Source organism: Charadrius vociferus, unplaced genomic scaffold (genome assembly GCF_000708025.1).
Source record: "Charadrius vociferus isolate BGI_N301 unplaced genomic scaffold, ASM70802v2 scaffold158, whole genome shotgun sequence".
In the NCBI taxonomy this organism is placed as follows: domain Eukaryota; kingdom Metazoa; phylum Chordata; class Aves; order Charadriiformes; family Charadriidae; genus Charadrius; species Charadrius vociferus.
This window is the reverse complement of record NW_009661372.1, coordinates 2,333,761-2,361,434: the sequence shown is the minus strand read 5'-3', so window position 1 is coordinate 2,361,434 and position 27,674 is coordinate 2,333,761. Positions and strand designations below refer to the sequence as shown.

The following is a 27,674-nucleotide window of genomic DNA, read 5'->3' as shown; positions in this document are numbered from 1 at the left end:
TTATGATCATCAATTAACTATGGCTTATGAGGCACTCAGATATTTCAGCAACAAATGCAATACACCGTTCTCACAAATAAGTAATTTAGTGCTGAATTTGGATGATGAGTGATAAGGAAGGCAGGAGGTCAAACATATAGAAGAAAGTTGAACAGCTGCCTCACTCCTTGAGTACCATCTAGATCATGTAGTGAATGAAGCAAGGGTCCTATGGAAAAACAGGGTGAGCTAATGTAAGATCGTACCCCAATACAAAAAGCAGCATCATTTAGGCCACCTGGGCCCAGCACCTTCTCACGCTTTCTAATTTTGGCATGGTCAAGCTCATGAGATAATATTTTAATGGAGATTTTTAAATTAAATATTTTGTATTTAATTTGTATGCATATGTCTATGTCTACATGTGTTCACACATTTAGTTACTGTCACAAAGTTGTATATGTATATATCCACACGTAGGTACATAGCACCTAGTAAACAGGTAATTAGAAACTGCAACTCTGTTTAGGTAAGTCATGATGATAGATTTCTAAGAGAAAATGTGAAATAAATGTCAGTTCTGAGCTGGAATCATCCAACATTATTTAATATACAATAAAAATGTAATAAAAACTAATGTTTTGATAATACTTTAAATAATGCCAGTCACTTCACAGCATTATGTTCTAATATCTTCCATTAATCATAATAACTCCAATATTATAATACTACATGATGTTTAATTTACTTGAGTTGATGTCCTTCCTCAGCTATTCTTTTCTGGAGTATTTCTGGACCTGATTTCTAAGTGGATATACAGCCATGGGGCTGTCTATCACAAGTTTTCAGACATATAATACATCTTCAATGTTTCTCTTCAATACAAGGAGCAATTTGTATACCTTCATTTTCCCCCAACATTCTCACACAAGAAGAAGATCACTTTTTTTTTTTTTTTAAATTGTATTCATTGAAGTCCATAGAAGCAACAAGATCTGGATATTAAAGATCTAAGGAATATAGGCAGAGTGTGTATTGGGTAAAAATACCCTGTGCAGAAGATAAGCAGAAGGTCTACTCTGAGGGCTTAAGTGGCACTAAAGTCATATACCAGCCTGCAGCTGGCTTCATGCTCAGAGATTAATTTCATCTACTCACGTCAGTCTGACTGTGGATGAAACTCTGGTTTCCCTCACAGCAAAATAGCAAGACAATATTTAGAGATTTTAACCATAATACTTTGCTTTTCAAATAAAGGTTTTGTAAGCTTCAGCTCATGAAAGAAAAAATAATATTTCTATATTGTACACTGCAGAGCATGAGTTTTATCAGCAAACATTACTGCCAGTAATTAAATTTCTTTTAAACTTTTCTCAAGCCCAACAGATTTGAAAACTCAAGATGAAAAAGGATGTTTATTTTCGACAGTTTAATCCCTGCTATCTTGCTGTTTTATTGCTGCATGGTTCAGTATTTAAGTTGCTACGAGACACGAGTTCATCCTAGCATTGCAGTTTAAGTATCCAAGTACTAGGCTAAAAAAATACATCTTGTATGTAATTGAGTAAGCATGGCCAGCCAGAGCGTTACTTTAAACTAAAGCCAATCAGGCATCCACTGTTGGTTTCTTCCACCATGTAGACACAAATAGCTGTCAAAATGGAAGAGAGGTCTTTGATGCAAGCTCTAATCAAGTTTCACACACAAACAGTGCAACTGGAGGGCGTGCTTGCATCACCCTTTCCCATTACAGCCAAATGTATCCAGCGTTAGGTTGCACTGGGTCTGTGTTATAAGTTACACACTTAATTTTTTGACAATTCCTAGTGAACTAAAAATAAAATATTGAGAAGGGGTAGAAGAATTGATGGAAATGGGGATGGCCAGGATGGAATGGAAGTTCATGGTCATTTCAGGCTACTTACACTCAGTCTGTATTTAGAGAAGCTGGCTTTTACCTTTTAACCACAAGGATCTCATCTCTACAATCAGTCAGACAGAGCTTTTCTTGACATACCCAGTGGTAATAGAATGAAGAATCACTAACAGAGGTCTCGTGGACCTGCAATGCATTACTGTTTTGGCAGGACAGTCTCTTGTGATAGGTCTGATAACAACGGAGAGGGCCAAGCAAATCAGTTAAGAATAGACTAGGAATGAATCACTTATAAGCAATAGTGATTCTACACACTACCATGCTATGTGGCTGCAATGGTGGGAAATCTGCTATTTAATTGCACGCACCTGCGCACTCCCAAACACCTCCATTTATTTAGGTAATCATACCATGATTTTGCACAGCTTAAGTGTAGCAGCTTCAGGGTTTTATTTTGCACACATCAAGCTTACCTATAATATATAACTGCTTTCATTCAATATGTCCTAAGATACTCTGGGAATATAGCTGATTAGGTATGAAACAGGAATTCTGGCTTACACAGGTAGAAAAGCAAAGAAGAACTTACAATTTTCATCTTGTGCAATGCACTGGAGAGGGATTCCAAAGAAAGATGTGTAGCTGTCATTGTACCACACCAACAGCTCAGTGCCCCTGGGGATATCTATGCAAGCCCGGTAGAATATATTTGACCTGATCAAGAGAAAAAGAAAAAAATGGCTAATTGAGGAATAGAGCATTGTCTTCCTATCATACACAGTATTGCAGTAGAAGTCCATTGTTTTGGACTCATTTCTGCAGATAGCTAAATGAATAACTTACTGATTATTTTAAAACCAAATCTATCATCAGGGAAAGACTCTGTTCCTGTCGCATAGGGTAATTAAGAGCTTACAGTCACTTTGTACCTAGCATATTTTAAACAAGAAGATTTTACAAGCACCAAGATTTTATGAAAAGACGTTTTCTTGCAATGTGCCTTTTAAAGTGATTTTAGAAATGCTGCATTTTGCTAACACAGTGGTGCAAGCATCAGAGTGTGCGCACAGTTCAGTAAGTTCAGCCATTTAAACAGCTTTGCATTTGTCAACTAAGCTAAAGTTAACATATTTTAGGGCAAAATAGACAACATTTCTTTCATTTGAATAAGTGCTTTTAGCAAGAGGTTTGAAGTAGCAAGATGTGGCCTTTCATGACAGCAATATACCACCAAAAAGAGAGATCTTAGATTGTTGAGTAAAATAGACAGGGAAATAAAGAAATGAGGTTAAACCAAACATACGACGACAAAAATCTTCCTCTGTATGGAACATGAGGGTAATGTCGGTAATCCTTCAGCAAGAATAAATTAGTGATACCGTAAATGTGGTATCTTATGACATCGCTCTGTGGGAAAAGACTGTGGATTTTCCTAGACCACTGAACTGGGAGTTGAGGGAAAAAAAAAAAAAAAAAAAACTAGCCCCTCCCAAATTAACAACAAAAAAAAAAAAAAAAAAACAAACTAGTCCCTACCATAAAAACAAGAGCTTTATCCCTATCTTGCACTGATGTAAATAGCTTCAGAGTGATACTTCTACAGTTAACAGATTTACATGGGGGCAAAAACTGTGTAAGATTAGAATCAGGCACAAGATAAAATAAAAATGTTATCAGTTTGTAGTGGCTTTTCCCTCAGGCTTCATATGGAACAGTAAAACACACTCCTGTGAGATGGATAGAAATTCAATATATACAAGAAGAACACTCCACTCTCGCTGAAGGATTACATACCAAAATGATACAGTCAAAGTACCAAGAAATGACCATTTTTTATAACAGCTTATGTAAGGCAGAAAAACATCCATAGACCAAAAAAAAAATATGTTAGGCCTCAACCGGTTTTCTGAGTGAAGAATTGCCACAAACGTTAGCCTGCAGTTCAAGATAAAAGTGTTTAGGGTTGGTAGGCCTTAAATTTAGACTTTCTGTAAAGAATTGGCTGTAGCGATGCAATTTGTTCCTTGTATAACACTGCAGACATAAGGAGAATCCTTTACCACATTTTTCATGGCAGTGAGATATGCACTTGTCAACATATTTTGTCACCGCAAAGTGGCTCTTGGCAACAGGATCATAAAGATCAATAAAAAAGTGCAGATTCTCAATATTTTACTAGCAGCTGCAAAAATTTCATTTATCTTGTTATTTTCCTCGCTTACTGCCACCCTGTCTCAGGAGGGCACTGCTAGCTAAGCAGAACGGTTTTCCTACCCTTCTATGAATATCTGACAAAAACTCTCCCCTTTGTGTCTCCCCCTCTCCTCCTCCTCCTCTCCTCTTCTCCCTCTCTTTCTTCCCAGAGCTGCGCATTTCGTTAATTCTTTCCACTGTTACATAAAAATGAAAATCGGAGCCACGCTATAAATTACCAGCATCTCCTAACTTGAGAAAAATTGAGTCTACTTTGTACTTCACCCTTGTAACATTTCATCTCTCAGTTTGGCTTCCCTTAACATAAACACAGCAGCCCGGCAAATGAATGTGCTAAAACCAAATGACACACTTTGCCGCTGAAAGAGCAGAACTGTTTTTGAGCAATGGGTGGTCTGTGAGGCTTGGAGTAGGCACGGAAAAAAAAGTGTAAGCGTACACCGTCCCTTACAAGCGTGCAGAGCTTCCAAAACTCGCAGAAATCTCTGCATGCTGAAGTACATCAAAGGGATTTTTCCCTTTTCGGATAATATTTCCTTTGCTGACATGTATTTAGTATTATGGTTGGATGACTCATAAAGATAGCTTCATGGCGTCCCAACGCAGTTGAAGCAGAACACATGCCAACAAACATTATTGTCAGCCTCAAAATAAAAACAAAACGTTCAGCTAAGGGTCAATCAATCAAGAGCACTTTGAAGAAAATTCCATTTAGATATTACAAATCATAACAGAACGAATTTAAACCAGCTGACTTTCTGTGAGGAGGACGTCCATGTACAATAAAAATTAGGCCGGTTTTTCAGTGTCCAACTTTTCTATTTTCTTACACTTGGATGCAGTCACTGGTGATGGATGCCAGTTTTTTAAATTGTGTTTTTGTAGTTCATTTTATAAAGATCTGAAGTAATCGAAAACAGATCAACAGAGGGAACTCTAAGTAAAAACTCCATCATGAAAGGAGAGTTGTAAAATCCACTTAATATTGACAGATGTGTAATGACTTTCTCATGCTCACTTTTCATTTAGGTTTGTCATATATATATATATATATGCATGCATATTTTTTTCTTATTTTTATAAATTTATATATATTCATGTGCACACACCACCACACTGAGAAATAATTCACAAGATACCTGCAAAAATACTCTTTCACCATAGCAATTTTTATTCATTATCCACCGTGTTTATTTAAAATCTGACAGGATTTTAGCTATAAATATCAGTTATTTAAGGGCATAATAAAAGATTTGTATGTATAAATAGGATTTTTTTTTTTTTAACTGCAGCATTATTTAGTCAACTGGCCAGAGAATAAAAAAGCTGAAAATGCAATTGAACAATTTTACCATTGTTAAATTGGAACCCTATGGGATAATCAAACTTTATAAATATTTCATTTTAGCTTGCTTTTGTATGTTTTATTTTTAATTTGAAATGAGCTTTAAATAAGTTTAAGATTCTTCCTAAAGAAAAGAAACTCCACTCTCTAAAACAACTAGCCAAAATCAGGACTGCTTACTGCGACTGGCAAGCCCAGGGCTTTCTTTGATGTGCTTCCTACCACGTTTAATAAGGCCAAGCAGTTGCTTCTGATTCTGAGGCAAAAGGTTTGTTTATAGCTGAGATCATGTATTTATGTAATGCGTTGTCTAGGTTTTCTGGATCTGTTTGTGAGTACAAAGTAAAATGCACCATAATTTCTTTACATTTTTCTTCACATTTGACCTTCGCTAGCCAGCCACTTAAGAGGCACAAGCCCTAGCGATCTTGGCCAGCAGGTGCACTCAACATATAAGCTTTAGGTGTATATGTTATGTCTCATAACTGACTCTCAGAAAGCCTTTGGGTTCAAAATGCCTGACCTGCCATTTTTCCCTTTCCTCCAGCACACACGTCGCTATTAAGGGCGGCAGATCGCTTGCTTTGGCTTGCTTCTAATCAGACCGTTCAAAAACGTGCAGAGGGCTCTGTGCAGTGTGGTGGTCACACCAGTGACACAGGGCTGTACTTGTTCCCAGGGGCACCTGGACCTGGAGGTCTCTCATGCTCACTGCAATGGCCTCAGCTCAGGGCATCCAAAGTTAAGCCCATCCTCACTACACCCAGCAGATTTTGTGTAGAGCTGAATAACCACATTCACAAAAGTCTTTGCAATCAAAGACAATAGTACTGGTGACAGAGTCTGGCTTTTCACTAAAAACATTTTAATTTTTTTGCATCGAGTAAATCGAAAGATACTTTACCTGTACTGAACCACTGTTAAGTTCTGTTCCCCGCAGTGCCTTGCGCATCGGATATACCTCATCCAGCTTGACTTACTGGGTTCTCCACCATCAATAAAGTGCTGCAGTGTCCCGTCTTGGTCATATATCTGGGGGAGATGTCACAAGGTCAAGTAGTTAGAAAAAATCATCAGCAATCATTTTCACCGTTTTGCTGGTGTCTCTCTGTGCCTTTTCCAGGAATTTATTGCCATAAGACTTGTCATTGTGTACTGATGCTCTTAGAAATCTACATGGAACAGCAGAAAAGAATTTTGGGGGATGCAAGTTTATCAAGTTTCTTTTATCAAGCCAATCTTTTTGTATTAAACATATTTGTGGTGTCTCAAAGATGTGACCATGTTTCCCAAAGAATATTTAACCTATTTTGACAGGCTGGCCTTAAATAATGAACTGCCAGATAAACAAGAAAATCTGGATGTAAAGCCTGCATTGAAATGGCTGGAACATCTGAGCAAAGGGCAGTAGTAATCCCTAAACAAGTATCCCTTCCTTCACATCTCAGTTGCAGCAAGAGCATGCATTTCAGCAACCTCACATGATACATTAGGGAGTTGTAGGATTCATAATACCAAAACACATAAGACTAGAAGGAAAAAGACAGTTGAAGATGGCTTTAGAGGCTCCCTTGAGACATATAATTTTTTGAAGTAGTAATTGAGAAATCAGTCCTGAGGGACTGATAGTTTTTCTAAACATGACATCCCTGCTAAGGACATGAGAGCCAATTAGGGTAATTTAAAAAAAAAAAAAAAAAAAAGGCAGTATTATGTCTCTGTTCTGCACCGGGTGCTCCCTCTGAAGTCAAAGAATAAAATTGCTCTGGGGGCTCTGAAATAAAAAGATACATGTGTCACGCAGATCTGCCCTTCTGGCTGCTTAAAAAGCATTATCTAGGAGGTGCTAATCCTAGGAAAAGCACACGGTCTCACTAGTTTTTTACCTGTTATACTTAGTTAAACTTCATAAATGCATCTGAATAATTAGGTGCTTATCTGAAGAAAACTTGATCTTCAGGTCTTTTGCCCCTCCACAGACACCATCTGCTTAATAATCTTACCCCAAAAATGTCATCCCTTTTGAAACCATATGAGTGTAAATCTGTCTTCTTGCAAGTACTAATTCTACTAGTTAAAGAGGAAGCACATTTATTACATTGAATTGAACATTTCTAGACCAAGAAAATTAACAATCCTGCATTTCCATTTCAATATCAAGAGAATAATCTCAGAAATTATGTGACCATATTCAATATTTCTGATTTATTAAAAGAGCGTTTCCCACACTGCGCACAAAAACATACACAGAAATCAGAATCTAGTTTTCTAAAGTGCCACATGAGTAGCTCAAATTCAGGAGCCAGTCTTGCTTTTGCTTTTGACCAAGAGGGACTAGGAGTAATCAGGGGCAATATATCCATTGCTAGAGCATGACAGACAGGGAAACCAAGTGTCTACAGAGATCTTTATCATTTGCTCCAGAGTACCTGTGACAAGGACCAGGTGGGACTTGGCCAGGTGCTCTTGGGTTGGAGAAGCAAGATGCTACCCCAACATGCACTGAGTGGTGCAACAAAGTCAGAGAAATCAGAAGGGGTCCTCAGAGGCAAACAAATAGTCCAATACTGGGGATTTGGTTTATTTTTTTATATGGTAGCTTGTTGATTATCAGCAAGGACCTATTCTTACGTGAACATGTTAACGTACATTGAATATATGAGCAAAACATGCTAACCAGTAAAAATCTGTAATGGAAATGGAAAAGTTTTACAGGAAATCGGCCTAAAAAAAGGAAGAGAAGGAAAAATTAATGACTACCTGTGTTTGGCAGGGACCATTTTGGCAACATGTATCCAAACAGTCTCAGCACAGTGTTTATTATCTATTCATTTACATGGTGCTTACTAACATAACAATATATGGCTTAACATGAGTCAAAAACAATTCCCATAAATAAAGAGCTGATAGCTTCCTAATCCCCAGATGATATGAAACAGGAAAGACAAAGAAGATGGCTATAATCGACACTGACAGTCGTATCTAGACAACCAGCGACCTACTCAGAACTTTGTGTATATGGGCAGTCATGAACTGACATGAGACAACCTGATGTGAAAATGCAGGACTGGAGCTTTCTCGGGGCTTGGCCTGGAGTAGGAAGGACTGCTCTACAAGCAAGACTAAATATTTCAAAATCTTTTATTCTTGCAAATGCTGACGCATCACTGACACTATGGTCTCCTTTCCTAGAGGGTTATTGCAAATAAAGCTGCATAGTCAGAATCCATCCTGCAGCATTCTTAGCCCTGTTCTCACAGGAATGAAAAGCCAGCTGTAGGAAGCAGGTTTCCCTAACCTTAGAAGGGAACCAGCAACACTGCATTGTAGCTGTTTATTTGTCAAATTGCATAGTAGAGGTTAAAATCTGAAAAACTTAACTGATATGGTTATTATTATTCATGTTATCACTGTGCACTAGTTCTTAGTCATTTTACAGTTGCCTAAATCTGGCAACCACTTTATAATTGCCTGAAGATACCATCTTGAGGGAGCAAACTGTGACCTGCCATAACAGAGGAAAAGCAAACCTGTAGCTCAAGTTGTGAATCCAGACACTATAGCAAACTACACAGATATACGTATTCACCCGCAACTGTATTACACATGCATATATACTCAAAACACTCAGAGTATCTATTAAAAAAACTACTGTGATAAACTGATTTTGCTGAAAATCTTTGACTACTTCTCTAGATCGCTACATCCGTCTAAGCTGGCATAACTTTTAACACAGTATAAGAGCTTCATGGCAAAATAAAATACCATTTTTTCAACTGCCTGTGGAGAATGCATGTATTTTTTTTCTGTATCTCACAACAGTCATTGAACTAAGTGGCAGCAACAAAATTAGTTATTTCATTTTCCTACTTTGATTACACTTGGAAGTGTTACCTAAACTGCTTACTGGATCTTTTCCCTCTTCTGACCTGGTAACTTGTTAACTGTTGTTTTCGCTGAGTTTTAAAGGTTGGGGTTTTTTTGCTTTTACTTGAAATGTTTCAAAGTTTTAAAATTTCTTTTTTATAGTCTGTTCCAATTTTAAGGAGTGCACCAGACTACTAGTAGACACCTGAATATGATAAAAGAGGACGGCACTCACCTTCTCATCTAACATTCCTTGTGTTCCTCTTTAGTAGTTCCCATATAATTAATTAACTTCTTAACAGGCTCTTGACTATTTACTGGTAGCTTACTGGTATGTTACATATCAAGAAACTCAAAATGTGAAGCTTATTATTATTCTATGAATTTAATCCTTTGCCTTCAAAATACAACAGAAAGAGCTTCATTTTCCAAGAAAGTAAGTCCAAAGTATAACCAGCACAATACAAGTCATCTCTTTTACATTTTTTATATTCCTTTCCTTACAAACACCAGTTGACTCAGTAATCGAGACATAAATACTGAAAGGCATGAGTTATATGATGAAATTTCTTATGGGGTGCCACTGATACTCCTCGTGACCTACACATGCATTCCAAATGGGACACATGGGAAAAAGCAGGTAGGATGCCAGTGTAGTGATATTGGTCAGGTTCATCTTGTAATGGCATCCAAATATAAATTAGATATGAAGGATTTGATTTATTACTTGTTCGATTCGTTATTGGTAATTATTTGGAGGCTATAGATACTGAAACATAATGACAATTATGCTCACAACACATGATGGTGATAGTTGTATCATTTCTAAGGCATACAGTGTTTCCTATAATTAGTGATCTAAAATCTATGAATGACCATTACTAAGTAAAATAAACAGCAGTTGCTCAAACATCTGTCACTCTGGCAACATACCAAGTCTAGGTAGGACCGTGTAAGATTTAAGTAGTATAACAGATAAGGCAGAGTGTTAAAGAGCCTTCTGAGAACTCTCAATTACTTCAGTAGTGACATAGCATTGCTTACTTAGATAGATGGGGACAAATGTAATTCCAGCACTAAAGACTGTTCTGCCAGTTTCTGGTATAGATGCCACAGGCTTTTAGAATAAAGGAGCCCAAACGTAACAGCACAGCTGCAGAGAAAGCCAAGCTATGAAGCAATTAAAAATAATTTCACAGAAGAGACAGGGAGAGCAAAGTTAGCTCATTGGAGTTCTTTCCTTTCTATCTGTTGCTTTCCTTTGTTCTCTTTCCATGGCCTGCTAAAGGATTGTGTCTTTTGAAATTCTGCCTGCATTCTATTACTCCATTTAGTCAAACAAAAAAGGTATTAGCATATGATTTAATTGACCTTTCACTTTACTTGCAGGCAGAGGGAGAAGAGACTGGCCCTGAAAGTGGAATTTTTCTTTGCATGTACATTTGTATTGTAAAAGTAGCTATTAGGATCATTTCTTATGTTGTAAGACATCAAAAGAGATGTGAAGAAAACCACAAAAAGTGCAAGAATTAATTCTTACCATTAGTAGAGAATCTTGCTTTTTGCTGTTCACTGCTATTCTCATTGACATCGCATGCATAAGGTCATAGGATTTTCCAATCACTCAGCATTAGCCTTCTCCTTCCACAAGTTCTACCCTTGACTTCAGAGGGAAGAGTCAAGATAGCAAGGAGTACTTTTGATGAGGACATACATTTCATAAATCATCAGCCGTGCAGTTAAAAACCATGGAGGCACTCTAAACTACTGGAAATATGGAGAAAAAGGTTGAAACAGTCTGATGAAACAGACTGCTATCTCAGATATGGTAGCATCCATATGTTAGATTCTTTCTATAATGATGTATGCACCTACGAGCCACAGCAACACTGAAAGCTTCTTCCTTTTCTGACTTAGACTTCAAAACTGAATAATTTCTACACTGAGTACATCTCACTACTGTGAGACCTTGCTTTTGACATTACAACATCCTCTGCAGGTGACTGTATCCTAAACAGAAGTTGAAAACAACGCCAAAAAGAGCAATGTTTGATAAGCCCGGGTACTTAGCTGAAGGTCCATAGAAGGTGTGAAGTTATGGAAGATTACACTCTGACACTGGACATATAAAGCCTATTCTTGACACTACAGAGAGCAGCCCTGCTTGTGTCCCTTTGTCACCGCCAGCAAGACCCACTACCTGGCACATAATCTTTCTGACGCATCCTAAACTTTGGAGTCCAGTTTCCTCCTCAGGGCTCATAACTCTTCAGTCATTCAGGTTGTGTTTCTCTGTTCATTTGTTCATTTGGACATTTAGCGAAGAAAGCTATAGGCAAAAAGGCCCAGGATTTGTGTGTCTGCTACGGTCCTTTTGGGGCTGGTTCCACTATTTGATTATTTCCTTTGCAGGAAACTGCTATTTCTTTTCTTCTTTTTTTTTTTTTTTTTCATCCCCTGGAATAAACTAGTACTGTAAGTAAAGCTGAATGCACATATGCTTTGATAGATTGGGGGAGAGTGTTCAGTGACATAACTGGTAGAACAGAGCTCTATGGCTGTCTTAACAAATGACAAGGAAGGTTAGTTCTTCTGTAAAGCAGAAGAAATAGCGAACAGTCAATTCACTCACACAGGTAAGGGCACAGGAAAATTCAGTGATTTGAGTTGCCTAAGGCAGTGATTGTTGAGCAAAGTGGGCGCTAGTGTTTATTACAATGTGTATACATTATTTATTTGTTAGCGTTTCTCATCATGTCAAACCAAAACCAAACTCGATTGTATGCATGACTTGATAACTTACTCATTTATATTGGATTCTGCCTAGTACGTTGGTACCTAGCTCCCTTTGAAATCAACACATTGCCAAAGGACTTCATTATCTAGCAAGTTTGAAATGTTCAAAGATGCTGCAGGAACTGAAAGAGAGGAGACAACTGACAAAATTCCCTGAATAGATTACATTTAAGAAGCATAGTTTAGGTCGAAAATCAAACCACAGATGGGTTCACATTTGATGATAACAACTGTTTGAAGAATGAATGCTTTTAGACTTTAAATGCCTTTAATATTAGGAGTTGGGCATCTGATTTAGATGCATCTTCTCTCTGTTACACACTGAATGAGAAAGCTGTGTAGAAACAATCATGCATTTAGCCATCGTGTCTTTCTCCTTTCATTCACTAGGTTGGTGATCAAGTCAGGCCATCCAGCAAACATTTCAAGAACAACTCCTGGTCTCTCTATATAAAAGAAAACACGAAATATAATGAAACTCAGACACAAAGTGCAGTGCATAGAAAAGTCTCCAAATATAGCTTAACTAAAGAGAAATGCTGATGCTGATAGATAATAATAACATTATATAATCATATCCTTTACAAGGACCACATTGCAAGCATTGAAATACTTTGTAAATGACATACTTTCTTTTATACTACCTATACAGTAAACAGGAAAATTATATGTAGTATAAAGACATGTCTATTCAGCACATTGTGATAGCTCTTTGTTGCCTGATAAATATTATTGAATCTATAATAATCAACTACACACATAAAACTAGTATGAAAAAATAGTAGTATGCATGTCAGCAACTTCATTTTAATATAAGCAGAAACATTTGGACAGCTTTCCTATTCACCCGTGTGGACACTGTTTCAGAAAGATGTTATAAATGCTTCTCATATAGTCCACTGTTCCTTCACAAGACTAAAACTGATCTGTTTTGCCACTTAAAATATGCCTTCAGGTTCTTTATGGACAGAGATCAGAATTAAAAATATAAATATGCTACAGATAACATCTAAGCTTGTTGGTTTATGATAAAATAAGAATGCTTTGGTTTTATTATATAGACAGTGAAAGCTAGTTACTACCGTTTTTACATGTATGTGAAATAAATCTATGTCAATAACTAGTTACTAACTTTGAAGTGCTTCTATGTTTTACATAACTGGATAATATTCTGTTGCCATGTAGAAAATGTAACAGTTCATGTAAAGAATGATTTTTACTTTTGCAATTTTTGCATTACATGCAAAATGGTGTTAATTTCTTTACACTGTGAATTAGCATGAAGATTTATGAATATTTTAACTTCACTGAAGCATTCTGACCTGCTATAAACTATTAACAGAATAGAAATTGGAAATAAGTGAGCAAGGAGGAAACATCAGGAGGCCTCGCTGGTGAAAATCAGATTAAAATGTTCTCCAACGTTAGTTGGCAATAATCTCCCTAGGATGCAACACCTCTGTGAAAATCCACAGAAATGTATCCTGACAGCCAATGGCCTTTAACTGCTCACACTATTCAAAGCAATTTTCTACAATTAGCCGTATCTGATATGGAGTGTACATCTTGTAATATCTGCTTAATGTTTCTTCTCTTTAATCTAGCAGGCATCATCTAGCAAGTTTTATAAAAGAGAATACTTGCCAACTAATATTAAAAGCTATTTAGTTTTAATGTTTCTCAAAGGATTATAGCATATGAAACTATAAACATTGTTTTGAACTGTCTCTGCTAGGTGAAAGACTTCATCTCTCACTTAGACCCCAGTCCAGCAAACACTTACGCACATGTTGTATTCCCATTGATCTCAATGGGACTACTCGTGTGTGAAATCAAGCATCTGTGTAAGCGGTTGGAGGACTGGGGCCTTATTCCAGAGAGTGTCACGAGAGCAAGGCCCTGCTGATTATGTGGGCTTCATTAAATTTGTGGGTTTTTTAAAGTCAAGTCTCAACGGTTTGTTTTGACGCTAGCCCATGGCGGTCCCGGCATAGGGAAGAACTACACGTAACGCAAACCAGTGTTACTCAACAACAGGGCAAAAAGGGGAAGACACAGAGCAGAAAAAACACATGTGAAGTTGGAAATTTTGCACACGTGCAAACAGGTCTGTAAAGGACCGGTGGCCTTGCAGTATCCACTGATGTAACATGGCCTTCTCAGTGTGCGCTTTTGCACTCTCCTGACAGGTCCAGTGACTGGATAGAAAAAGTGGCGGCACTCCAGCCATGGGTCGTTCTGCGATGGAGACATTTTTGCTTGGACGTGGTGTTTCCACCCTGCTCACTGCTCTGCGTTCCCACACGGCCCTAGTAACAGAAGGCCATGGGGAGGCAACAGACTGAAGTTGTTATCTACAGTCTCATTTATGTAAGACACAGAGCATGAAGACAAAAAGCGTTGCCAATCTAGGCTCAGTATCCAAAGAGACCAGGAAAAAATAGACTGAAAAGGAGAAGATTATTTAAAATCAGAGAGGCAAATGATCAAAGCTGAAATAAGCCAAACAGAAGACCATCACACCGGTTGGCTGGTAGATGCATATCCCAGTATGTATATCAGAGAGGGAGTTACGAGAAGGCTGTAAGGGCCTGATTCTGAAAACCCTCACTCATCTGGGAAGCCTCACTGAACTTCCTCAGTAATAAAGCTCCTAAGACAGTATTCTGAACCAGGGAATCAAGATTGTTATGGTGATCTGTGTTGCCCCCAGTGCCTCTGGAAAAGTGACTGGTTCCTTTGCAAGGTCATGAGAGAGCTTTGGCCATTTTCTTGCAGCTTCCTAAAACCTTGTAAAGTGAAATTAATATGTGTTTGTTTCATATTTTTTCATTCTTTTACAGGCAACCAAGTATTCCAGAGGGGTCCTCTGTCATTCAGCTGAGGTGTTCTTTCAGCCTATTTCCATATAGTCAATACACCCATCCAGTTGGACAAAGAATTAAACGGGCAAAATAGCTAACCACAAACATAATGTGACAGAGGACAGCACTCCAAAGCAGCATGTACAAAAACAAGTTTTGGCAGATTTCATCACTCAGCATCACGCTAGGCAATGCAGCTGAAACAAGTGAGTGGGTACATAGCTTCTAAGGTGACTTACTGGTAACTCAGTGACCTTAGAGAAATCACTCAGGACCAAAAGACACTCATAAATGGAAATAATTCTAAATTGTCCTGATTCTATTATGTGAGAATGAAGGAAGTTGCAGGGAGAGTAAGGAAGGTCTGTTCGAATGTGGCTCGGGGCTTACCTCACTACTGCTGAAGTGGGAGCTGGTTGCACAAAGAGAGCACAGTTTTTTAATCCCTCACTCCTGTAATTTCTGTTGAGTGTATTTTGAAAACATGGTTCCAAACTGTGTTTTCATACCTTTGTACATGAAACTGTGTCTATGTGTGAATTAGCACTTCCAGGAAGACAGCAGATTACAGACTTACGAATCCCAGCCTCAATGCTTAACGATATTTTCAGACATATTGAAGTATGGCACGTAGAATATATGTCATAGCTATGAAGCTTGCTAGATTAGGAATTTGTTTTTTTGGTTTTTTTTTCTCTTTGAAGCACTTGGGGCTTCTCATTCTTTTCTTTAACTTTAGGATTTTTTAAAGCTCCAATACCATATTCCCCCTAGGCATTTTAAGATCAGTTTAGAAAAGTACTTATCTTCTCAAGCACAGAGCTCCTAAAGAGACTCTCAATCCTGTAGTAAAACTGGCAAAAATCCCTCAGCAAATTAGACTTAAAACTGCCACTGAAGTCAATAGGGCTCAAGTTCCTGCTTACTTGGACACTTTGGAAACCTACATGCCTCTCTGCTTTTTAGTTAAGTAAAAGCAGCTATAATTTGCTTTTTCTAAGTGACGCTTCTTGCCTTGAGACAGGGAATTCTTCTATTTACTTTGCATGTGCCATGAGAGGCCATGATCTAATTTGAAGTCAGGGACATTTCAGGGAATCATGGAATCACTGAGGTTAGAAGGTACCTCTGGAGATCATCTTGTCAGCTCACAAGGTAGTGATGACCTCCACTACCTTCACTTTGAAATTCCTGACTCATGGTTTGTGGGTTTTCTATGAGAAAAAAAGGAACTGAAAAAAAAACAACCCCACACCCTAATTCATAAATGAGTTACATGTTAAAAAACGCCTCTGAAATGAAAGCCTGTCCACAAGTAACCTCATTTTCAGGCAATAGTAAAAACATGACTTTGTTCTGAAAAAAGAGTCGCTGCCTAGTGTAATGGCTGTGACCCACTGATAAGGGTTTGGCACTGGCCAAGGATGCAAAACATTGTATTCAGGTGCCTAAACTTAAGTTTCCACTAGTGTTTCTGATGGCCCTGAGTATCCCGCTGTGTCTCCAGTGGCTGCTCCAGAAGGCAGGCAGATCTCCCTAAGTTCTGTGCCTTACCTGTCAGCCCTGTCGGTATGTCTTAGATATTTTCCAGGATTTAAAATGGCATTAACCACCTCCGTTCAGGCACTGGAATTGCTCTGCAGATGCCTGGGTTCAGCTCCTGTTATGCAAAAAGGTTCGTCACATGACTTACAGCAAATACTTAAACTCTGTGTCTTGAGCCGATGGTTGTAGAAAACATTTTGATTTTGATACTTTCTTTTTGTGCACTATTTGTTTATCTTCACTCTGAATTTGTAAGCAAATATGGGTAGGAACTGTTTTTACAGTGTATGTGTAGAACATCTATCTCAGCAGAGCACCCATTTATTACTACAGTACAGGCTCCACAGATAATTCTTTCAATCCCTTTTTAAACATCTCATTAAGGCTCACCGTAAATGAGGAATTTCAGTAAAAATGACATATTTTAGAAAATATACTTAATTCCTTTGTGAGTTTTAAATAAAGAGGCACACTGATATTTTTAGTTTGGAATATTTTGGAATGTCTGGAATGCTAAGTTCCCCAGATGATGATTAAAAGGTCAAGTAATAAAGTGTATGATAAACTATGCCTAAGATTCCTCATAAAACAAATGAGTAATGGCTGTACAAACTGTGTCGCCATGTTTTTACATTGAAAAAAAAAAATGCCTGTGCTCTATTATTCCTTCAAATTTGCGAGATTATAGTATTGTCAGAAAACAAGCATGGTGATGGCTAGTTTGCAACTGCTTCGGGGCTGATGTTAGAGTCAAGAAGCAGATGAAAAGGGTGCATTAAGGAGTAGTGCTGGTGTTGCTAATGGACACATAGTAGAGAATGTGAAATGGATTTTTTTCTTGCCAGAGTGCAGGTCTGGTATTGGTAAGTACCATGTTAAGTTTCCCTGGAAGAGCATTTGTTTCTGTGAGGATTATAACATTAGATTAGAACATTGCTTGAGTCACAATCACAGGAGCCCTCCAGAGCTGTTAAGCATTTGGCATATCTCACTTATCTCTAAGGGTGGCAGGGGCCATCAATACAAAGTGGACCATCAATCAATCTGGGGTCTTCTTCAGACATTGCCTGTCAGCTGATCAGAGGAGGACTTTAGAGAATCAGCTTTCCATTATCAGGATTTGGTCTGTGATCAGAACAAGCCACTGAACCTTTTACTTTTCACTTGGCAAAAACATACACACTGGAAAAAAGTCCTGACAGTTCATTCATTTTGCTCCATCACTGGAGCCAGATGATGTTTGACTGGGGAGACCCACCCTCTTTGATGTTGTGCTCTTTTGAGAGTGCCCTGCTGTGAAAAAAATTTTCTCCTTCCAAATTAAAGAGAAATATTTCTGCATCCAGCTGTTAAATGTGACGTTTGCCATTTTTCAGTGCGTTGGCTTTGTGCCATCTCGCGGGCTGCGTTTCAAGCCTATCTTTTTCCCTTCTCCTTCTCAGCAGCAATATCCACAATGTGTTAGTGTCTCCAGCTTCTACATAACATCAACACCAAAAAGGGACAGTACGAGTAATACAGCATTGCTCTGAACTACAGCAGCAATATTGACACACGTTTCTTCTGATTTTTTTAAATTAAAGCCAGCAATCATTCTGTTACATGAAATGAAGGATAAAACCCGTGAATACAATCTACCCATGAAAGGTTGACTTCAGTTTCATTCTGATTGCAGTAGGAAAACCATGCCGAAGGAAAGCCTCTGTAGAATACATTTACCGGTTAAATGAGTGTGGATGTTATTAAAACTTGTTTCATGTGTACTGAGTCCACATCAAAAAAATGGCATCCGTTCAGCAGCCCTAGCTCTGTTTAAATTAAGACAAACTTCTCATGAAAGCTTGAATAAACATTTAGGTTTAAGTAATCAAGAAAACCTGTATCTTCTCATATTTATTAAGTGTAATTTTTAGAGTTATAAAAACCACTGTCATTAATTGTGTATACTGTAAATAAAGGGTGGACTCATCATTGCAATGTTTTGCCTATCTATTGAGGTGGATGAAACACAACAGGTTCCAACTGCTCTTCAGCTCAAGCTTTCCTTCATCCTTTTCATTTCCATATTTGCTGACATGGAAAAGGATCAATGTTTGATAGATTTTGGCAAGCTCATTGTTGCAAACCTATGTTTTGTAATTAATCTAAGACTATGACCAGCAAATCTGAGTAACTGCTCATGTGTTCACCACAGCTTCACACTGTGAAAATTAAAACCTGACTGAGAGCCTCAATGGATGAGAATGGAAGCACTTATTTTGGCAAATCACATGGATGAAAACAAAAATTAAGCATTTCCCTTTTAGGTATCCACATTCCAGATTCATGCCAAGAAAAAGCATAGTCCAGAAAGATTTGACCTAGAAATAAGCAGTAAAGGGGTAGCATGCTCTTCATTTGCACTACAAATAACTAATGAACTCAGTTGTTAAAATTGTAGAATGATAAAGATTTAAAAATAAGTATAAATTAGCCTTTCTCCAAGAGGCCAGTATGGATCCAAGCTACATTCTGCAAGGCTTCAGTCAGTTCTCAGAAGCTATCTGGTATCTAATAAAGACAGTATGGGGACTGGAGATGTCCAAGTAACATGGAGATGCTGCAGAAAGTGTTGGCAATTCAACGGGAAGCATGTTTCCTTGTTCCTGGAACACTGCCACTCCTAAAACTGCACACAATACATATATATGCTCTATGAATGGTTACATTTGGATCCATGTGTTATGCTGTTCCATGACTGCATACCACCTTGTTGCAAGAATATCCATTATGCTATTATGGTTCTTCTCTGTCCTTATTTCGAATTAGATTAAGAAACATTTTTCTTACTATTAGTTCTAACTTTATCTAACTACACCTTACCAATGTTATTCAAAATTCTCTCTACTTGCCCCTACTCTACTATCAGCGACTCTTTCACTATGCTCCTTTTTTCTGTCCCTCATTTCATCAAGGCAGCAGAAAAACACCCAAGAATGCCTAGTTAGCGTAAAAAACAAGGACTCACTGCAAAGGGTTTTGTTCATCTTTTTCTCTATTCAAGTCTACATTTTTCTGTTTCATCTTTGACACTATGCAGCTTACCTTTATCCTTCCAGCTTTTCTCTCTTTTCATTTTGGTAAAATGGCTTTTTTTTTGTCCCAAAGTTTTAAATTAAAATATTTAGAAGGCCTATGTAGGCTAGAACAGATGCAGCAGATATATTTCAGAAATAGGAGAGTAGTCTGAGCAGCAAGTGTACTGGCCTTAAATGTTGGCTTTTTTACAAAGGAACTCAAAGCAGATGAGTTAATTAGAAACCAACAGAACCAGTGATTATAATCCATGTTGAAAATTTTAACAGTAAAATGATTCATCCAAAATGAGTTTTATTTTTTCCCCAAGTCTAAATTCTAAAAAGAAAGCACCCACTATCCTCACAGTTTAACACAAAGGGGAAATTAATTACTATTTAGCAGAGCTGCATGCAAAATTATTTTACTGGATATAGCCAAAACTTCACAATGTTTGTAAAGCAATAACAATAACAAAATGTTTTGGAGCAAGTTTTTTTTGTTGTTGTTTTGGGTTGGGTTTTTTTTTATATAAAAAAAAAAAGCATTTGGATTATTTCAAGATTTTGTAAACCATAATAAAATGTTTCATTATAAGCTTACTGAGCTTTAAACTAAAGGAGTTCTGAACTGAGAAATGAACTTCCTGTTTAGAAAATGTAAGAACAACATGTTTAGATGATTTTGAACAATTTTCCCCAAAGTTTTATTCATCAGAAGTTTCCCTGAAACTGACATTTTTATGCAAACAGTTTCAGTTTCTCAGGATTCTCTGAAAAAAAAAAAAAAAAATGGTTTCCTTGGAAAACCCCAACAATTTGTAACTAGTTATCTGTTGTACACCAGTGATAGGCTATTAAAGGCATACATAAAAACAGTCATGGCACCTAAGAGCTTGCAATCTAAAAGGCACAGATAAGGCTAAACGAATTGGGAGACCCAGCAAATGTGATGAAAGCGTAACCTTTCCCCACTCCTTCCCTGTCTCTTTCTCCCTCATGCATAATCACAAAAATTCTCTGCTTTAACACAAAGAGATTAATAAGGAGTGTGACTTCATAGTTTTTTTTTCCCCAAGCTAAGCAGGAATTGCCCCACTTCCCCTCTGCCAGAAGAAAAAAGCCTTGGATTTCCCAGTGGGGTACAGAGCTCTACCATCTCCTCCCTTTCATGGAGAAAATAAACCCTGCATCTACATGCAGACAAGCTAAAAATCTAAGCCCTTTCTTGGCCAGATAGTATCCCCTGGCTGCCAGTCCATTGAGAAGGTGAGTTTAAATCATAGGCATGTATTAGGCTATACATTTGAGGGCTAAGGGAAAGGGAAGGCACACTACAGAAAGGGCGGGAGAAGCTAAGCAATGTGGGAAATAAAAGAGTACATTTGTGTATTTTATGTAAGGGGTTCCTCAAGAGGAACATGTTCCTGCTAATAGCGAGCAAATAAGCCCTTGTTCAGCTTCTTTTTTATGCCCTGCAGACTGCATACTTACTGTATGGTGCCGACTTTCCTAACTGGCTTGACCACTACACTTGTAAGATGAGAGAATATCAAAAATAACTGTTTGCCGACTCTTAGCCATACGCACAGGTTAACTATTTTCAAAGAATTTGATGAAGCTGTAAGAAAAATCAATTTATCCATAGAAAGAAGCACTTCTTGTTCTCAAATGGCAGATTTATGATTTCACGCAAACATGAATGTCCTAGAGCTCACCCTTTTTAATAAGGAGTCTTTTAAAAGACATAAAATATTTGTCCTAATGAAGTAATGGTTTCCTAAGGTTTTGCTTCTTTTCTGTACTGCCTACAGTTTTATGTCTTTGTTGAAATGTGTCACTTCTTAAATTATGATGTTTTCCTAAGTCTACTATATTCTTTTTCTAACCCACACTAAGAAAGCACAATTGTCAGACATTATGTTTTGAGGGCGAACTGACCTCCAACATATTGTGGATAACATAAATTTCATATTTTATAGTTATTTTGAAAACATTCCTAAACTCAAACCCCTTGGTTGCTTAGTATCTTGAACTCACTCCACCTAACAACAGTAAACTAAAGAGGCCAACATTCTCAGCCAAAAGTCAAAGTAAAAGGTGAGAGGAGAAGATGAGAAAGTACTTCAGCATTAGGGAGTCACTGCTATTACAGAGTCACGGCCAACTTTAGATAAGACACCGTACTGAGACAGACCAAACAGCTGCTGCAGTCCCAGGACTGTCATCTTAGCCTGTTCAAATTTGTCTAAAAACTCCAAGAAACTGGGAGTATGGGAAGAGTGAGACAGGAGAGGTTAATGCACTATGATTCTAGCCTCTGCTGACTCATTTCTGTCAAAAAATACCAAGGATCATCCAACAGAATATGATAGTATGTCGCTGTGGAGGATTTTGCTTCTTTTTCTCAAAGACTTTTCATTCTCCAGTAGAGAGCAGAGAAGGATGTGAGTTATTCCAGGCTTCAAAGGAAAGACATTTATTTTGTGCAGATAAGTAAATTGTCTAGTAATCCCATGTGGCATCTGGATAGGAAATATATTATACTTACTAGAAAATTGAGCAAATCCTTGGAATCAAGGATGAATAAACAAACTGACTGAGAGGAAAAGACACTTACCAGAGGCTTAATAATGAGGTACATTCAGGAGCATTCCATAATTTAAAGGCTAGTTGCTCAGTGAGCAGCACTAGTGAAGCTTGGCTGTAGTATGGATATGTGTTCTTTGTCCCCAAAACTTTCACTGCTGTAATAATCTCCACTTCTACCCGGATTCCAGTGTGTAACACTGGTATCTAAATATTCTTCAGCTATTACATACTCAGCAATGCTGCTTATATCACTCGAAATTCAGCACATGGAAGAGCAAAATGCACGGTGGAGTCTCTCACTGTGGACGCAGGAGGAATGGTGTCCTGTGATATCTGGCCTTGTGATGCTTAAGTAGAGAAGAGGTATGGCAGTGACAAAAAATGCTCACAAAAAAACAGTAACTTTTGCTCGATAGTGAGATATAGATTGGGTCCGTGACCTTTGCTGATCCCCATTAATACCCATCTGCATCTTCAATAATCTTCTCGACAGCATCCCAAAAGTGTGCAACTACTTTTAGAAGTCACATCATGAAATGTGAAGTAGCAGGAAGGTGAAATGCGGAACAGTGCTGGACAGAAAAGTCACAGTGCACTGTTTGTGCATGCTTAAAAAATCTCATGTGTTGGACCAATTGCACAGGCAGTAGGTCCAGATGCAGTTGCTGTTTTCCTGAATCTCTGGAAATTTAAGCTGATGCGTGTTTGGAAAAGCATCAGTTGCCATGACACTACAGAAAAGAGTGTGCCCCGTATGCTTTTCATATTTGACTTCAATATATATACAGGATATCCTGTATTATACAGAATGTCTGGCAGTCCTGAAAGAAGAAAATGACATTTCCTGTTGTCATTTACTTTTTTTGCTATTTTTTCCACATTTCAGGAGATTTAACTTAGATACCTATTACATCAAATTTAGTGAAAATGAAGGAGGGATTACTGTCTTCCTAGCACTATAGTTATGATTATGAATTAAATAAAATCCAATCACTACAGGTATATCACTAGCAATAACATAGTTCAATTGTAGATACATTTCATATTCATCAAATTTAAATGTAATTTTTTGTGACATATTTTCTCACTCTAAAATGTGATTTTTCTAAAAATGTTCAAAATCAACAAACACTAGGAAAAAAACCTTAGGCTTCTAATAAAGTTTTCAACATTATACATGGGATTTAATTCAGGCCCAAAATAATACTGACATGAGGAAGTCTTAACACACAAAATTCCATGCAAGTACTAAAAACAGTGTTAAAAGGCACCGTGGTTCACAATGCAGAGAGCATCTATGCTTCAGTCTCTTAATTACGGTTTAAGTTCTCTGAAAGTCTGTACAATAATAACCAGCAGCAAGCAGACAGCTGGCAGATTTTTAAATGATTGTGGTGATGGGAGAGAAAGAGCAGGAAGACCTTTCATCACTTCTAACAAATGATTGTAGTACTTTTCACCTGTAATATTACAAAAGATACGTATTGCAATTCCCATTTTACACCTGAGGTAAACCATGGCATTAACATTGCAACTCTGCCTAAACACTCTGTCAACTTTAATGGCACATCTACATATACCACACACATAAATGAGAAAAAAATCCAAACCTCATCACATATATCATTCACATATTGCACACAGTCAGTCCTGAGATTTGTATTGATTTAATATCTTTGAGAGCAGAAATGAACAGGACTCAAAAGATCCATCATGATGCAATTATCCAAAGTTTTTCTTTTAAAATGCATCTATGTTAGGTCCCTGCCAAAATAATTTTAACTGTAAATTTGCAAGTGTCTCAATTATAAAACTGCACAGATCTGAACTATAATAGTCAAAGCTCAACTGTTTTATAAATACATTTAAAATATGGCATTAATATAAAAATCCTATATCATGCAACCAAAACAATTTAATATAACTGTCTGTGGCAATAACCAGATCATTTTTCCAAAGAAATAGATAAACTCCATCATGTCATTTTGAACTTCTTCTGACCTCCTGATGGCTACAATTGGGAACAAATGTTATCCAAGAAAAATATTGGTGGTTCTGCATTTACAAAACAGAGAATACTTAAATTAAGCAGCCTTTACTTTAGTAGACATATCAGATGCATTGCATAGGAAAAGATATTGGCTCAGTTCTGCTTTCATATATGTCAAGTGTAATCACAGATTAAAAATCCTACTGATTTAGAGCATGTCTGCACTGCAACCAAAGTAACTGGGACTGATGCAGACAAATCTGTTCTCTAGGTATAAATTAGCTATCTGGGCCACAACAGCAGGGCAAACACAGCAGCGTGGGTTGTACTTATGGCGAGTTACCACGCTTTACTGTGAGTTTTGTATCCCATCGTAAGATCAGCACTGCTGGAGTTACATTATTTATAAGGCTGAAATATTTACCTCGATTAAAGCTAGTTGGCTTCTACCTGTCCAGAAGTGCAAACACATCTTTGACTGCAATGTAGCATGCCCTTAGTGAATTAACAGTAGGGGGAAATGATAATAAATATTGGGGCACTATTGAGTACTTCCTTTGTTTACATGCAGTGTAAAATGAAGTTTGTTAGTCCTTGAAGGTAGGATTCATTTCATTAACCAACTAAGGTTAGGCTCATAAACTAACCCTATTACCCAATGTCCTTGTAGAGACGATGGAGAGAAACAGGCACTGTCAGAGGGCAATATAAGCATCATAAGCAAGGACTTATACCACATACTTGATTTACTGATATCAAATGCTAGTGACTGAGAGTGCAAATACAACCTGATATATATTACTCCTGGGTGGAGTTCACTGAGACTAGTACTCAAAAAAAGTCAGCCGTTTTTGTATTGCTATTGCTTTTATATTTGTTGCTTTCTCCTGATCTTTAAGAAAAAAAATTGTATAAACAACTTTTACCATCTTAATATTCGTCTGACTATTGTAGTGCATTCTTGACTAGCAAACCAAGAATAGCTTCATTAAATGAAAACTTTTATAAGTATATGTATAGCATGACATCAGTCTTAAAAATTCTTAGCTTCCATTATGACTATAAAAGCATGTTGTCAACCAATCAGGAGAAACGATGCATGGAATATGATTCTTTTTCCTTTTTTTTTTTTTTTAATTTTAGCTTTATTTCCAAAATATACTTCTTGCTTTTTCTTTTTCTTTTCTTTTCTTTTTTTTTTCCTTTTTTGTACAGTGTACAGCAGCAACAGCAGCTTTTAGGAGAGCTGTGGTTGTAATGCTGCTGAAAGCTACTTCCCTAAAATGACCTTTTCTACCCAGTAAATGATTCCAGCAGGGCAACTCAAAAGCAAAAGCAAAAAAAAAAAAAAATCACTTTTTGTCATATTGCTCAGAAAACCACTGTGTTGGGAAAGCTTTTCAGACACATGCTTAAAAGTAAAAAAAAAAAAAACAAAAAACAAAAAAAAAAACCCCAAAAAAACCCCAGAAACTATAAGCATGCCACTTCCACTCAATTTTAATTTCAAGACTTGACTGGTTGGCATGCTTCAAGCCTTTCTCTGGAAGCCTTGAGTTAATATGCAAGTGGCAAGAATATGAGTAAGTCTGGAGGCTGACAATAATTGCATACCACTGGCTTGCATTGCAGCAAAATCTTGACATTGCAAATGGCAGCATAAAATAATAGAGCCTGCTTAGCCTAACTATTTCAACCTTATCAGATGGAGCAGAAAAATTCTCTGCTAAAGACCAGAGGCTCTTATCCCTCCACTAGGAGAAGGGCCAAGGGAGAGCATAGCTTCCACGTGAAAGGTGACAGTGGCTCCAAACAGTCCGTCACTCCACGGCAGAACCAGGTTGAACTGGGAGGGCAGGTGGGCTTCCAATAAAACAGCTGTGGCTTCCCTTGCTGACCTGCTCTCTCCAAAGGCACCACACCAGATCACCCAGCAGTCTCTGTGCCACCACAGCCTTTTGCCATGGTGGACATCAGTATCTTCTGAGTTCTCCAGAGGCAGAGGTCTTTGCAGACCCCTTTCTTAACAGAGGAGAAATCACTGCCATCAAAATTGGGACTCTGGGATGCAAATTATATTCAGTCTTGTCCAAAATGAAGGACCAACTCTGCCCTCCAGTGAAGCCTAGTCAGAAAGATGTAATCAGACAGAAAATTGTCCTGCTGCTTGCAGCAGTATAAGCTAACACAAACTGAAACACAGGAGACAGTACAGCATATCTTCAAGGGCTGAACACAGGCACTAAGAAAAAAAGATTGTGTGAACCTATGTAACAGTGTCATCTAGTGACTCTTGCCATAATCTTATTATCCAGACAGTGCAACCAGCTACAAGGAAGGCCCGTTTTTACCCTCTTGAAGTGAGCTGTGCCCATACTCTGTACTGACACTTGGCGTTCAGCTATGACAAGATTTCACAGGCAAACTGAGTGCCCACATACACAAATACGACATTTGCAAACAAGTGTCTGATGAGCACGCAGACGTCCTTAACTGCCTATGTGGAAATCCTAGTGGAATGCCAATGCCAGGCATGGTGCAGGTCCTGTCTTGTGTCAGGGAAAGCATCTGTCATGATGGTGCTGAAATACAGCTCGCTATTATACCACCTAGTGAGACTCCTTTGAACTCAGTCCTCCATGTAATCTGCAGAACATTTTGCAAGGTCCTGCAGACCACCAGGGAGCTATGGACAACAGCTCAGTAGCCTCTGGTGGAAGCAACCACTGTTACGAGTAGGCAACTTGGCTGTTTTTGATTTTTTTTAACATCTGACCCTACACCAAGGATTATGTATCTATAACCAGTGACTCAGTCCTGTACCGTACCTCCTTATTTCTAAGCACACGCACTGAATAGGAGCTAATCTGTTCACATGGCTCAGGAGAGACCATTAGCATGACACCGAAAGAGACATTTCTTTGCTTCTTTCTTGTTTTCATTCTTCTTGCCTGAAAATCTGTTTCCCACATAAGAAAGCACATAACAAAGACCATTAATAAAAATGAAAAAGCTTAACTAATATATTGGATTTTTTCCTTTTTAGAGTTATGAAGTTCTTCACAAAGTGTAATACTTGCCAAAGAATACAGTTAAAGGCATGAGCATTTTGTTATATTTCCATTATAATTAATTAAACTGTCAGAAACATTGTCCAAAGAGCATTAAGTCTGACAAACCTAGAAAGTCTGGAAAATGTAATGCAAGTGTGACACTTGTCTGTAATTCGTGTACCAGTCTACAGGAGTATAAACCACACTGCAACCTTTATTAGCCGTTTATAAATAAAAATAAAATAGAATAAAACAAAATAAAGGTTAAGATAATTGTAATTTTTTTGCATGTACCCTCAGTTTCAAATCACGTTCACCTCCGTCCTTTGCTTTTCACTGTACTGCTTAAGTGTTTTAAATGTTACTTTTCAAAACTTAATGTAAGCTTCCAGAAAATTACACACAAGTTTTGTCATTGGTTTGATGATGAATCTTTCTGATTCTGCTGAGAGCTTAACAGTCGAAATCAAGTTTCAAAAAAAAAAGAAAAGTCATTCAGA

General features: G+C 37.7%; 1 protein-coding gene across 1 annotated transcript in view; it reads right to left on the bottom strand.

Moving 5' to 3' along the window:
- PRDM6 (PR domain containing 6) overlaps positions 1–27,674 on the bottom strand; it is a 74,457-nt gene that overhangs the window by 17,919 nt on the left and 28,864 nt on the right. Inside the window, exons 4-5 of the mRNA XM_009893824.1 lie at positions 6,319–6,446; positions 2,445–2,569 (exon numbers count right to left, since the gene is read on the bottom strand). Coding sequence (XP_009892126.1) covers positions 2,445–2,569; positions 6,319–6,446 — 253 coding nt within the window. The remainder of the gene's footprint in view (positions 1–2,444; positions 2,570–6,318; positions 6,447–27,674) is intronic.